The sequence below is a fragment of the Belonocnema kinseyi genome, chromosome 4, assembly GCF_010883055.1.
Source record: "Belonocnema kinseyi isolate 2016_QV_RU_SX_M_011 chromosome 4, B_treatae_v1, whole genome shotgun sequence".
Classification (NCBI taxonomy): Eukaryota; Metazoa; Arthropoda; class Insecta; order Hymenoptera; family Cynipidae; genus Belonocnema; species Belonocnema kinseyi.
The window spans coordinates 99966702-99980006 of NC_046660.1; the positions used below are offsets into that span (position 1 = coordinate 99966702).

At 30.5% G+C, this 13305-nt stretch overlaps 1 protein-coding gene and 1 pseudogene across 2 annotated transcripts in view; both read right to left on the minus strand.

The window, feature by feature from the left end:
* LOC117171455 (bifunctional purine biosynthesis protein PURH) overlaps nucleotides 1-11910 on the minus strand; it is a 13495-nt gene extending 1585 nt beyond the window's left edge. Inside the window, exons 1-6 of one of the 2 annotated variants that reach the window (XM_033358792.1) lie at nucleotides 11746-11910; nucleotides 9534-9682; nucleotides 8692-8895; nucleotides 8299-8587; nucleotides 4889-5380; nucleotides 121-510 (exon numbers count right to left, since the gene is read on the minus strand). In XM_033358792.1, the coding sequence (XP_033214683.1) occupies nucleotides 121-510; nucleotides 4889-5380; nucleotides 8299-8587; nucleotides 8692-8895; nucleotides 9534-9552 (1394 nt within the window). In that variant the 5' untranslated portion in view covers nucleotides 9553-9682; nucleotides 11746-11910. Of the gene's footprint in view, nucleotides 1-120; nucleotides 511-4888; nucleotides 5381-8298; nucleotides 8588-8691; nucleotides 8896-9533; nucleotides 9683-11574; nucleotides 11674-11745 lie in introns of those variants that run through there. The other variant, XM_033358793.1, reaches the window with a different exon arrangement.
* A 313-nt stretch (nucleotides 11911-12223) lies between these two features.
* LOC117172217 lies at nucleotides 12224-12374 on the minus strand (annotated as a pseudogene).
* Nucleotides 12375-13305: the final 931 nt, after the last annotated feature.

The window sequence follows — 13305 nt, forward strand, 5'->3', positions numbered from 1 at the left end:
GCCAATTAGCACAAATGGTAAGTTCCGACAGTGCCTACAAGTGTGCCTACTGGCCGCTAAATGGCAATACCGGTTTCATATGTATACACCTGGTATGAATTACAATTTGTATATACTTACCAATTATCAGCCTTATCGCCAGCAAGTCTCGTGCAGTGAATTCGCGATTGTTGTCCGGCTCCAATTCCGACTACTTGTCCATCTTTCGCGTAGCAAACAGAGTTACTCTGCGTGAATTTTACAGCAATTGTCGCGACGATCAAGTCTCGCAGAGCAGCTTCCGACAATTTATTAGTTTTCGTAACCAAATTTGCAAAAGTGCTTTTGTCAATAATGGCATTATTACGCTGCTGTTCCAAAGTCAATCCATAAAGAACTTTACGTTCTATCGGGGCCGGTTCGTAATTTGGATCGATTTGCAAAATACAATAGGCCCCGTTCTTTTTTTTCTTTAAAATCTGAAGAGCATCTTCGGTATATCCTGGGGCGATTATTCCATCTGAGACTTCCCTTAAAAATCGAAGATTTAAGTTAATACCGAAACCTTGGAAACATTCCTGGCCATTTTTCAGTCTATATTCATGACTCGGACTCACTTTAAATATATAAAATAGTGTTCAAATGTTTTTTTTAACTTAGAAAATTAGATCAAACGCAATACACTATAAACTATATGTAATAACTTCAATATTCTGCTTTCTAGCATAAAATCGTATGAATTTGAAAATTGTGTTTGCTCATGCGAAAGTAATTGTTGAACCTGTTATTTTTATCAAGTTATAACAAATTGAACAAAACAGTAGAATTTTTGATAAATTCCAGGTTTTTCCCATGTTTTTTCAAAAGCAATTTAAAAAATAATTTTAAACCACACCTTTGATGGACTTTTAGAGGAAGAGAAAAATAACCGATAAAATGAGACTATTTAAAATATGGTTTGAATTGTTTTAAAAGATAAAGGAAATCTTTGAAAATTAATTTCTACTTCACTGGTACCAATAAAATGAATAACTTTACTTCAACACAATACATTTTATCACGAAGTGTTTTTAAATCCCATAAAATTCTACTTACTTTGAAGTGTTTGAAAATAAACTAGATTTAAATTCTACAGAGGACCATATTTTAATTTTTCTGCAAAAAAAGGATTGATCCACGTTTAAAATATTTCTTTAAAACATTTTTAATTGATCAAAAGTTACATTATTTTTAAATCATACAAATTTATTTTCATATGCATTTTAAAATCGAGTTGCCTGAACTAAAATTCCGTAATTTTATAATTTTTTAGCTTCTAGCTTTTTCTTAAAATGCAACTTTTTGCAAAGTCGAAAAAATTCAATTTCGTTTAATTTCATCTTAATTCTTTTCAAAACTCAAATCTTTTCTATTTGGATTCTTATTGATTGGTTAAGATTTCTAATTCGCTTAACTTTCAAAAAATAAAACTTAAAAAAATTGTATATTACTGAAAGATGAATGATTTATTTAGCATTATTTATTTTTGAATCCATTCATATTCAAGAATTGTTAAATTTGTAACTTATTTCTTCACAATTGTTTAATTTTAAGCTTTTTTCGTTTTGAATGCTTCCAATTTAATATTGTATATTCTTGCATGTAATTAAATCACATTACTGAGTTTTTTCAATTTAATTTCAATCAAAAATGCATCGCAAATTAGGGGTTTCATTTAGAATTTTACTTTGAAACTTCAGGATTAAAATATGCATTTGTTCAATTTTTAATAAACGAATTTAAAATTATTCGATTGCGGCCGTTGTCAATTTTTCAATGTTCAACCATGTGTTACTTGAAAAAGTTTTCTTCAAAAAAGCTAAAACAAAGTCGAAAATGTTGTGCAATCCGAAGCAGCGGTGTAGTCCTAAAAGAAAGTGATCTGGCAGTACTTTCCATAAACTACTTAACCAGTTAAGGGGGGGGGGGGGCTAAAAATTAGCCTTTGTAACCAATTTTTTTTTTTGGTTCGAAATTCATCTCGTTTGGTTAAAACTTCTTTTATTTGATTTTAGTTGAAAGTTCAACTTTTTAGTCCAAAAGTCGATTATTAGACCTAAAATTGAACTACTTTGTACCAAATTTAATTTTTACATTCTCATCAGAGAAGGTATTAGATTTGTGTAAAATTTGACCCCTCCCCCCAGTTTTTGTCAAATAAACACGTTTTGAGACCCTCTGAAACCGAAAAACAGGTTTTTACGAATGTGTCTGTCTGTATGTCTCGCTGTGAACACGATAACTTTCGAAAAAATTAATCTATTAGATTGCCCTTTGGCACACTCATTTAGTGTCCTAAACTAAAGGTCAAGTTTGTTAGCCAGCCATTTTGGATAAAAATTCAAAAAGCGGGCACATTTTGAATATTTTTGTGACCACTTTTTAAAAAATTCCCAAATTCTCTGTACGGTTATTTATAGTATTAAGAAAGTTGAACAATTTATCTTAGTGACTTTTTTTTGAAAAATCAAAAATTACCAGAGTTAGAGCATTTTCAAAATCCCAAAAAAAAGCAAATTAAAATGAACATTTTAAGCCAAACAACGCATGATACGAAAAAAAGTCAAGAGAAGAAAAACGTTGATTTTCGAAATTCCTACAAAATCATGATAACAATTTTTTTAATTTGGTCGAAAAGTTGAAAATTCCAAATTTGATCGTACCAAAAATTTTTGAAACCACATTTTTACAAGATTTAAAAATTCTATGTACGGTTGTTCATAGTACTCAAAAACTCAAACAATTTATCCCTATGACTTTTTTCTATAAATAGAAAATCATCAGAGTTAGGGCATTTTCAAAATCCAAAAAAATAACTAAAATGAACATTATAAGCCAAACAACACATGATATGAAAAAAAGTCAAAAGAAGAAAGACTTTGCTATTTGAAGGCCCTACAGAATTATGATAACAACTTTTTTAATTTGGTCGAAAAGTTGAAAATTCCAAATTTGATCCTACCAAAAAAAAAAAATAATAATAAAAAATCCACGAATTCCATTTTTTGGTAAAACTATGCAAGATACGACAAAAATGAAAAAGCTCAAATTACACGCACTGGAAAAAACAACAAATTCATAATGAATCACTTTTTGACACAAGTTGCGAAAAAATAAAAAAAATAAATGTATGGAAGACGGTACTCGGTACAGTAAAATGTGTAATAAAAAAATGGTTTGCCTAAATAAGATCTAAAATTTTGATTTTCACATTTCTTTGATAAGGCACGCGCTGGTATACTGGATGTCTTTAGACCGACTAATTGAATCGAATTGGGCTTTGGCACACAGGTTTAGGGGCAAAAGATTTTAAAATTCCACGTACGGCTATTTATAGCACACGAAAATGTTAACAATTTATCTTGATGGATTTTTTTGATAACAAGAAAATTATCACAGTTATGGCTTTTTCAAAATACAAAATGAAAATGAAAATTCCAAACCAATCAACGCACGATATAAAAAAGGTAAGAAAAGGAAAACGTTACGTTTTGAAAAAATTACAAGGTCATCATAATACATAATACATTGTCGAGCAGATTTTTTTATTAAGGATTCACATAATGAACTCTTTGCTTTTAAATTGACTTTTATGTTGAAAGTTCTGCTGCTTCGTAGAAAATTCATCTTTCAACATCTTTTTGGCTTGTAATTCAACAATTTAGTAGAAAATAAAACTTTTTGGTTGAAATTTTTTTCAGCCATTTTTTTAAATCAGAGTTTTTATCTGAAAATTTAACTATTCCGTTTTTTGCTAAAACTTTATCCTATATATTGTATAAGTTAAAAATTCAACAATTTGGTTGAAAATTCAACTATTCTGTTGAAAATTTCTTTTTATGGGTAAAAAATCATTTTTTTAGGTTCAAAATTCAACCGTTTTGTAGATAATTCGTTTTTTTAGCTGTAAAATTAAAGAATTTTGTTGGAAATTCATGTATTTTGTTAAAAAGTTGTCTTTCAGGATAGAAAATTATTCTTGTTCGTTAGAAGTTCAACTTTGTGGTTGAGAATTCAACTACCTTGTTAAAAATTCATCTTTTCCAATTTAAAGTTCACTGCTTTCTAAATTATTCGACTTTTCAGTTTAAAAACTTTACTGTTTTTTTTAATTCATCCTTTAAGGTTGAAAAGTCGTCTTTCTTAGTTAGAAAAATTAACTTTCTTGATGAAAATTCAACTGTCTTCCAAAAGATTGTCTTTTTGTCTTGAAAACTCAAATGTTTGATTGAATTTTAGTGAGTTTTGTTCGAAAATTCGACCATTTGATAGAAAATTTATCTTTGTATGCTAAAAATTCAACTGTATTGTTAAATATCTAATGATTTTTGAAAAATTGAACTGTTATGTTAAAAAGATAATTTTTTGTCAGAATTTTAATTATGTAGCTCAAAATTCATTCTTTTGGATTGAAAATTCATGCTTTCATATAAGAATCTTCCTTCTTGTTTGAAAATTTATATTTCTTGGGGGAAAAGTAACTTTTTGGTTAAAAATTCAACTGTCTTCGAAAAAATTCGTGTTTTTAAATTGAAAATTGTACTTTTTTCTTAAATCTTTAACTTTTTTGTTTGAAAAAATACCTATTTTACTGAAAATTTCATCTATATGGTTGTTAATTAAACTATTTAGTAGAAAATTAATTTTGTTATTGTTGGAAATTCATCTCATTGCGTTGAAAATGTTTCGCTTTGGGTAGAAAATCTGTTTTAGTTGAAAATTGAACTGTTTTGTTGAAAATGCAATATATTTCGGGTTGAAATCTTAGAAATTGAAAGTATTTGTTATTAAATTCAATAGCTGATCTACCTTAATAGTGGCTCGAGTCCGAGCTCTGTATATTACTTAACGAACCAATATTGAAAACTACCTGGAGATAATTTTGGCGGTAGGGACGTCGCAAGTATCAGACAGAGCAACGAAATCTCCAAAGCTGGACATTCTGTCAGCGCCTCTGGCTCGCGAATAGGCAGTTGCGAGTGGCGTCAGATGGTCAACAAGATCATCTACCTGGCACAATTTCGCATTGACGGAATCCAAAGGAACTCCAACAGCAGCTCCAGCTGGACTGACGTGTTTGAATGAAGTTGCAGCTGGCAAATTAAGAGCTGCCTTCAATTCCTTTACTAGCTGATAACCGTTCAATGCATCACACAGATTTATAAAACCGGGCGAACCATTAACCACCGTTAATGGTAACTTTTCCAGGATTGTGTAAAGCTGGGCAGGCTTCTGATGTGGATTCATTCCATATCTAAGAGACATTTGTGAAACACCAGCGCTATATTGTTTTCGGAAATAATCCGAAATTGCATTGTCGTATTCCGCTGTGTGAGTAAATGCCTTCAGTGCGAGACTTTGTCTGAAAATAAGAATAAACATGTTCATTGCCAAGTTAATCATTTGATAAAAAGAGATATTTCGGGTTCCAATCGTTTACAAAACTACCAATTTTGTCGACGTTTCGTGAACATTGCAGTTCACTTTCAGTTAGGTTAGCCCTGAAGAAATCTGTTTTTATCAAAATGAATCATCGTGAAAGCATTAAATCTATTATTAAGTTAATCATTTCTTATTTCAGGATATTTTTACTGGTTAACTACTCAACTTTTGAATATCACTAATATCAGGGAACGTTCCAAACAGAAATTACCGTTAGTGTTATTATTATTAATAAATATCACGTAAACCGTAAGTGATAGGTGAAAATCGATGTCAGTTTATAAGGGATCGTCCATGAACTACGTTATCACTGGGGAAGGGGGGTCATACAAACCTACGGTTGGTAACAAGTACAGGGGGTGGGGTGCCAGTCAAAGTAACGTTACATCCTTTAGAATTAAGAGACTTTTTTCAAAAAGTACATATGGTAACGTTTTAAGTAAGTTTCCAGATGATAAATGTTTTTGGTAGAAAATTAATCTTGTTACGTCGTAACAATTTTATTTTATTTTTTATATTTTTTGTAATTTGTCCATTGTTTATTATTACTGCTTTCGAAATATTTGTCATCCTTCGCATGTAGATAAAGGCTCTTCCAACACTGTTAGGCAGATTTCTTTGGAATTGTTACTTTCTACTTTTATGTATTTCTGTTATCCCAAATACTTTAGGTTTCAGACTTTCTTCTCTTAAGAAATTTAATTATGTATTTATGATTTAGTATCCTTCTAATCTTTTACTTTGACGCCGAGCACGTTCTTCTCGGTACTTAAGGAAATGGTCGACCTCAGTACAGCCTAAGGTCCTAGATTAGGTTCTAATTAATATTTTTTCCCACCATCCCTTCCTTCCAACATTTAGAGAAGAATCTGTTGTTCCCACCCTCTCAATTTCCACCAATAATCTTCAAATACGCTCCCACTTATTTACCAAAATTTCCCACTTTTCCTTTCCTTCGAGACTCGATATTCCAGTCAGCGAATTCAATTATTCTTGTACCTTCGTATAGTTAAAAACTTATCTTGTTACTCTCGCGCAACTACACTTATTACAGTAGATTTTTCGGTTCGATTATTGTCCAATACCTTTTCTTAATAAACGATTTTTTATAGAGTAAACATTTACTTGTTAACAAAATTCACTCCAAATCAAATCTTTTTGTTTAGAAATGTATCTTTTTAATTGAAAATTTAACTTTTCGGTTGAGAATTCTTGAACTTTATTGATAATTGGTATTTTTAGTAGTTAATTATTCTTTTTGTTTAAAAACGCACCTTTTAGAGTTGATAATTCAACTTTTTGGTTAAGAATTCTTGAATTTTATTGGAAAATTATAATTTTTTGGTAATAAATTAATCTTTGTGTTTAAAAATTCCTTTTTTTTTAATTCAACTTTTTGGTTGAGAATTCTTGAATTTTTGTCGAAAATGTTTTTTTTTTGTTGTATTAAATTAATATTTTATTTTTAAAATTCATCTTTTTAGTTGAAAATTGAACTTTTTTTTAGAACTCTTAAATTTGATTTAAAATTTGTCTTCTTTGGTAGTAAAAATAATCTTTTTGTTCAAAAATTCATCTTTTTTAGTTGAAAATTCAACTCTTTGGTTTAGAATTCTTAAATTTTGTTGAAAATTCGTATTTTTTGTAGTAAACTACTTTTTGTTTAAAAATTAATCTATTTGTTTAAAAATTAATCTATTTGTTTAAAAATTTCCCTTTTTGGTTAAAAATGTAACAACTAGGTTTTAAGATGAACTACTCTTCAAAAAATTAAAAAAAGAAATCTTTCTTTCCTAAAAATTCAACTTTTTAGTTGAAAATAAAACTTTATTGAAAATTGGTCTTTTTTAGTAGTAAAAATAATCTTTTTGTTCAAAAATTCATCTTTTTTGGTTGAAAATTTAACTCGTTGGTTTAGAATTCTTAAATTTTGTTCAAAATTCGTCTTTTTTCTAGCAAACTACTTTTTGTTTAAAAATGTAACAACTAGGTTTTAAGTTGAACTACTCTTCAAAAAATTAATTAAAGAAATTTTTTTTTCATAAAAATTTAACTTTTTGGTTGAGAATTCTCGAACTTTATTGAAAATTGGTCTTAAACTAGAACTATTTTGTTAGAATTTCGTTTTTTTTTTTAATTAATCTAGTTTAGCTGAAAATGCAACTTTTGGTTTGAGAGTTCTTGTATTTTGTTGGAAATTCATATTTTTGGTATAAAATTAAATTTTGTATCATAATTTTATATTTATGATTGTCTAATTTAACTGTTTTGTATATCAAATTTTTTTAAATTAAAAGTTGATCTATTCCATGTTTGGTAAAAAATGTACCTTTCTTAGTTTAAAAAGACAATAATACCCAGATTGTATGTCACATAAGATTCCATTAGGAACATTTCAACAACGTTTGTCAACGGGGGGAGGGGGGGATTACCCAAAATTGGTAACGTAGTTTATGGATGATCCCTAATATGAATATCACATTATAGCATAAATTATTGTACTTAAAACTCAAAAATGACATTAATTTATGCCTATCACCATAGAACGCTCCGTGAAATCTGGGTACTCCAGAATTCAAGATTCCAAAGGTTTCAGGGATTTAAAATGATTCCACCATAATTTCAAAGATTTCACATCGAGATTTCAATGATTTGATAAGGCATGTATACCAGATTTCAAGAGTGATTAACCCCTCGGGATTTTCTTTTCATTTTTTTTTTCAGATAAAAATTCGAAATTCTCCGTGATTCGTTTAATCTGCGCGAGTAAATATCTAAACATAGATAGTGTTCAGTAAATAAAGTTGTTTACAGAACTTGTTGAACATAAATATATACCTTGTTTCAAGCTTGGTATCTTTTTCAGCAGAGTTTTTTAACTCCTCGATAATTTTATCGTAATCATCCGGGTCACAGATAACAGTTACTCGCGAGTGATTCTTAGCTGCAGCTCGCAAGAGGGTAACGCCACCGATATCGATGTTTTCCACCGCATCTTCCAGCGCCACGTCTGGATTCGATGTCGTTTTCACAAACGGATACAAATTACAGACTACGATACGGATCAATTCATAGTTCTGATTTCGCAAGTCACTTTTGTCAGACTCCGTCAATCTGGCGAGTATTCCTAAAAGAAAAATTTACATTTTTTATTCAGATTGTTTTCTTTAATTTTGTAATATGTGAAATTCACTCTTTTTAAGTTAAGCGGGAATAAAATATAAAACTAACCCGCGTGAACTGCAGGATGAAGAGTTTTCACTCGTCCTCCGAGCATTTCAGGGGCTCCAGTAATGTCAGAAACATCTTTAACGGGGAGACCAGCATCCCTCAAAGATTTAGCTGTTCCACCTGATGCGACTAACGTTAGTCCCAATTCATGTAATTTTTTGCTGAACGGCAAAAGATTTGTTTTGTCGGAGACACTTAACAGAGCTGAAATATTAATATTACAGATTTTTAGAATAATAAAGTAAATATTAATTATTCTTATAGGGTTTAACTTAAAATTGAGTAGGGTTGACACCTTTTTTGCCAATCAAAATATTTGTTTAAACCACTTCTTTTGTTTGATAAATGCCATATATGACATGACATGATTTTTATTAACAAATTTTTAATTTAACCACAATAAACTTTATTCTTATGAATATTTATGACTAATATTGAAACTGATTTGCTCATCAGCGCTATTTTTACGAGCAGGGCTATATAGGAATTGCTTCAAAATTGTCGTTTTGATTCTTAGATCATTGGAACTTAAACATTTGAGATACACACTGCGTATCTCGAGAATTCAGCCGGCTTTGACCTATTTCCACCGGTAGCCGGCCTAGGTGGCAACCCTAAGATTTAAGTAGTTGCGGGTTATTTAATGTTTATCTATGTAATATAAATTTTTTCATGAATCTTTTTGATCGGAAGAGTTAAAAGGATAAAGCTACCCCGTGTTTGATTCTGTTAATTTGTTTAAAATATATATTTGCAAAATAATAATAATAATAATATATATATATATATATATAGGATATATAATAATAGTATATATAAATATTTATACTAATTATCCTTACCAAATTTTCCGCCAGACATTTTATTCCAATGGTGGATTTATGCAAGTAGACGGAAATGCAAATTGCAGTATGATTCGGAAGCCGACCTCAGCAGATCTCAGGAAGAAGAGACGTGCTCACAAAGGAGAACTCAACAAGTGTTTGTAATCCTGGAGCAATTAATATGATATATTTATCAGCAGACAACTGCCTGTGAAATCTAGAGACGCAGTATTAGTAGCGACATATGAAAACCTGTGAATATGTCTACCATATTTAGTACTTAAGGGCAACCATTTTTTACATTTTTAAGCTGTTCATGAAAGCAAAGATGCAAGCCAAAATAAGGTTTAAAGATATTTTCAGAGGGTTCCCTTTTTTTAAAGAAGCTATTAAACAATATAATTACTAAAAAGACTACGCAATTTTTAAAAAATGGTGCATCATTCAATCTCTTATATTGCAGAGACTATACATCGTATTGTAGACCCCTTTGAATTTATCTTTGATTGATTATTGACTTGCGGGAGGCCTCAGGTCAAATGTTAGCTCTATAGCTATTGATAAATAAATTATTGTCAAATCAGAAAATATAATAACAATAAATAAAAGAATAATATAAAATAATGATAATACTAATTGGAAATATTTAATTAAAATGTTTTTTTGTTATGTAAGTCAAGAAATTTGTTTTATCACAACGCAATCATAAATGCGATTTTAGGTACTGCAAACGATACCTAAAATCGTATTTTGTAGAATAAGCCGTAAAATTGCTTACTTATAGGGTACAGAGTTAGATTGGATTGTATTTCATTGGATTTAAACCAATTGAAATAGATTGGAATGGGGTCATTCACAAAATACGTGATACGTTTAGGGGTGGTTGATGATCTGCCGAAGTATCATTATTCAATTTTTCTAGAATAATAAATATTTTGTCTTAAAAAATTGGGAAATGATAGCGAACATGCTAACGGACGTCCACACACACTTTTCTTGTAGATTAATTTTAAAAAGTTTTAATTTAGCAAAATGTGATTAATTCGTATAGCGCTTAGGAAATAGTCTCGATTTTTTCAGTGTTAGATTCCCCCGGCTTTTTTCCTAGAATAAGAAATATTTTGCCTTCAAAATCTGGGAAATGATATAGAACATGCTAACGGACATCCCCACACACTTTTTTTGTGTTTTTTTTATCAAAAAATTTTTGATATTGCTAACAACGTGCGTGTATATTTCGAGGTTATGTGTGTTACAATTCACCCGAGCGTTACTTCCAAACTACACAATATTTTTGGCCGAAAACTTTGGACTTACAAATAAACATAGTAAGTAATCTCCCGGAACTAACTTTGTTTGCAGGCAATCAAAAAAATTTATTTCATAAATAATTTCCAGATTATCGAAAAGGCAGAGATGAAAAACGACGTAACCTCAAAATAATGCATATGCATACAATTTTTATTTAGCACAATAAGTTTTTTGTTACTATCCCTAAAAAAAAGTCCGGAGACGTCCGTTATGATATTTTATAGCATCTCCGAATTCAGTTTTTTTAAATTTTCATGTTTGTGGAAAAAAGCCGGGGAAACTGTAAGTATCACCAGAGGTATCACATGCCCTTAAACCCAATGGAAAAAGTATCACCGGGGGGGGGGGGGGGGGGGGGGGGGGGGCAGAAATTCCTGAAAAGTGTATCACGTATTCTGTGAATGACCCCAATGGAGTAAATTGGATTGGATTGCAGTGGATTGGAATGAATGAGATTGTATTACACTGGATCGAATTCAATTGGAATGAATTGGAAATAATTGGGTTGGAGTGTTTGGAATGGAATAAATTGGATTGAATTCGAGTACATTGGAATGACTGACTTGGAGTAGATTTAAATGGAGTGTATTGGGTTGAATTGGAATGAATTAGATTAAATTAGAGTGTATTGGCCCTCTGTCAATGAGATACGAATTTCAATCAAAGAAATTTTGTGAAGTATAAAAGTGCCGTTTATACCTTGTAAACATCACAAAATAAATTTTGTAATCTTTTTATCAATATTTACCATATATATTAGCATTCATAAAATGTCCATAAATCCTTTTTGGCTGTCACTTGTAAAGTGAAGTTAGGATTACCATAGTTCCCTATATATTCCATTTCATGTACAATTGCCACTATAAGAATACATTACCCTCGCATAAAGACACTAAACATATATTTAAAATTTATTTACCCTCATATATTAATTATAAGCAGCCACACACCAAGTGCCATATTGAATTTCGCCTTTCGCTGCTCGGCGCTGCCACCAATGATTAGTTTTGCATCATAAACCTCTTTGCACTTATGATCGAATCGACTGGTGCAATGAAAAATGTCTTGACTCCGACTCGTGCTCGTAACGAGTGCCCCGAACTCTTCTATGCATGCGTCGCGCTCGGTCTCTGATTCGTTGCTGTTCGCGCGCAATTTGAAATGCTAAAAAATAGCATTTTTATTTTTTATTATGAATAATGTCATTTTAACTTATATAAATGTTTATCAGACCGATATTAATGAATCTTAATAAAAAAAATTTATTAAGTGCATACTGTGTAAATAAAAAATATCCTTTGGTACTCACTTGTATTTTTCTTGCATATTTTTAATTATTCGAAAATTTGGTTATTTAAACTTTATTAATTTTGATATAACCATGGATATATTTAGATCCGGGATAGCGCATACGCAGTCCCGACTAACAAAAATGATACGTCCGAGATATCCACATTAGGGATATTCCCAAAGGTCAGCTCGAACATAGTGTTAGCGATCTAATCTTCGTTCCTAATTCATTCTAGAACACTTTTACGGTGCAGTTCTAGAATAAACTTGAAACAAATATTATAGAGCGCCTGTGATCAGTTTGTTCTAGAAAAATTCCATAGCAACTGTTACAGAACAGTGCTGCCACATAGTTCGAGAACAGTTCTGTCACAGTGTTTTAGAACACTTTTACCTTTTTTTCTAGAATAGTTCGTTTACAATTTTGTCACAGCGTTCTAGAACACTATTACCTTTTTTTTCTAGAACAGTTCTGTCACAATCTTATAACAACTGTTATAGAACACTGTTCCTTTTTTGATCTGGAACAGTTACAGAACGTGTTTGCTGTGTAAGCATTTAATTAAGTTATATAAATCTTCCAAATAAATTGTCCGTGCCATATCAGAGGCAATACAGTATTCTAACATTACGTCACAACGGTCGAAATGAGAAAAAACGCAACTGGCAGTTGGGAGTCCGCGTCGTGCTGCGCATGCGCGCCGTTTAGTTCATGCGATCATTTCAAGTAAATATATTATCAATACTAATTCAAATTTAATTGGCTTTGACTTATTGTAGTAATAAAAAATTAATAATCTTCATAGCAAGCTCAAATACCTGCTTAATTACTGATTTGATCAGACAATTCAAGGCTTGAAAAGAAAATGTGATCAGATTGTTTAAGTTTTTCTTTAAATGTTATTTAAATAATATAAATACAGAATTTAACACGAAATGTTATCAGATTGATTAAGTATCGCTTCAAGTCTTATTGTAATAAAATAACTACAGAATTTAACACAAAGTTTAATCAGATTATATAAGTATCATTTTAAGAACTTAAGTGTTATTTTAATAAGATATCTGTGAATTCAAAAATAAAATCTTTGCCAGAAAATTTTGTTCCCTTTTTAATTCCATTGACCAAAATGCATTCGCTTCATTAAGTTGCAAAATACCATTCAGATACATATTAAAAAATAGTAGA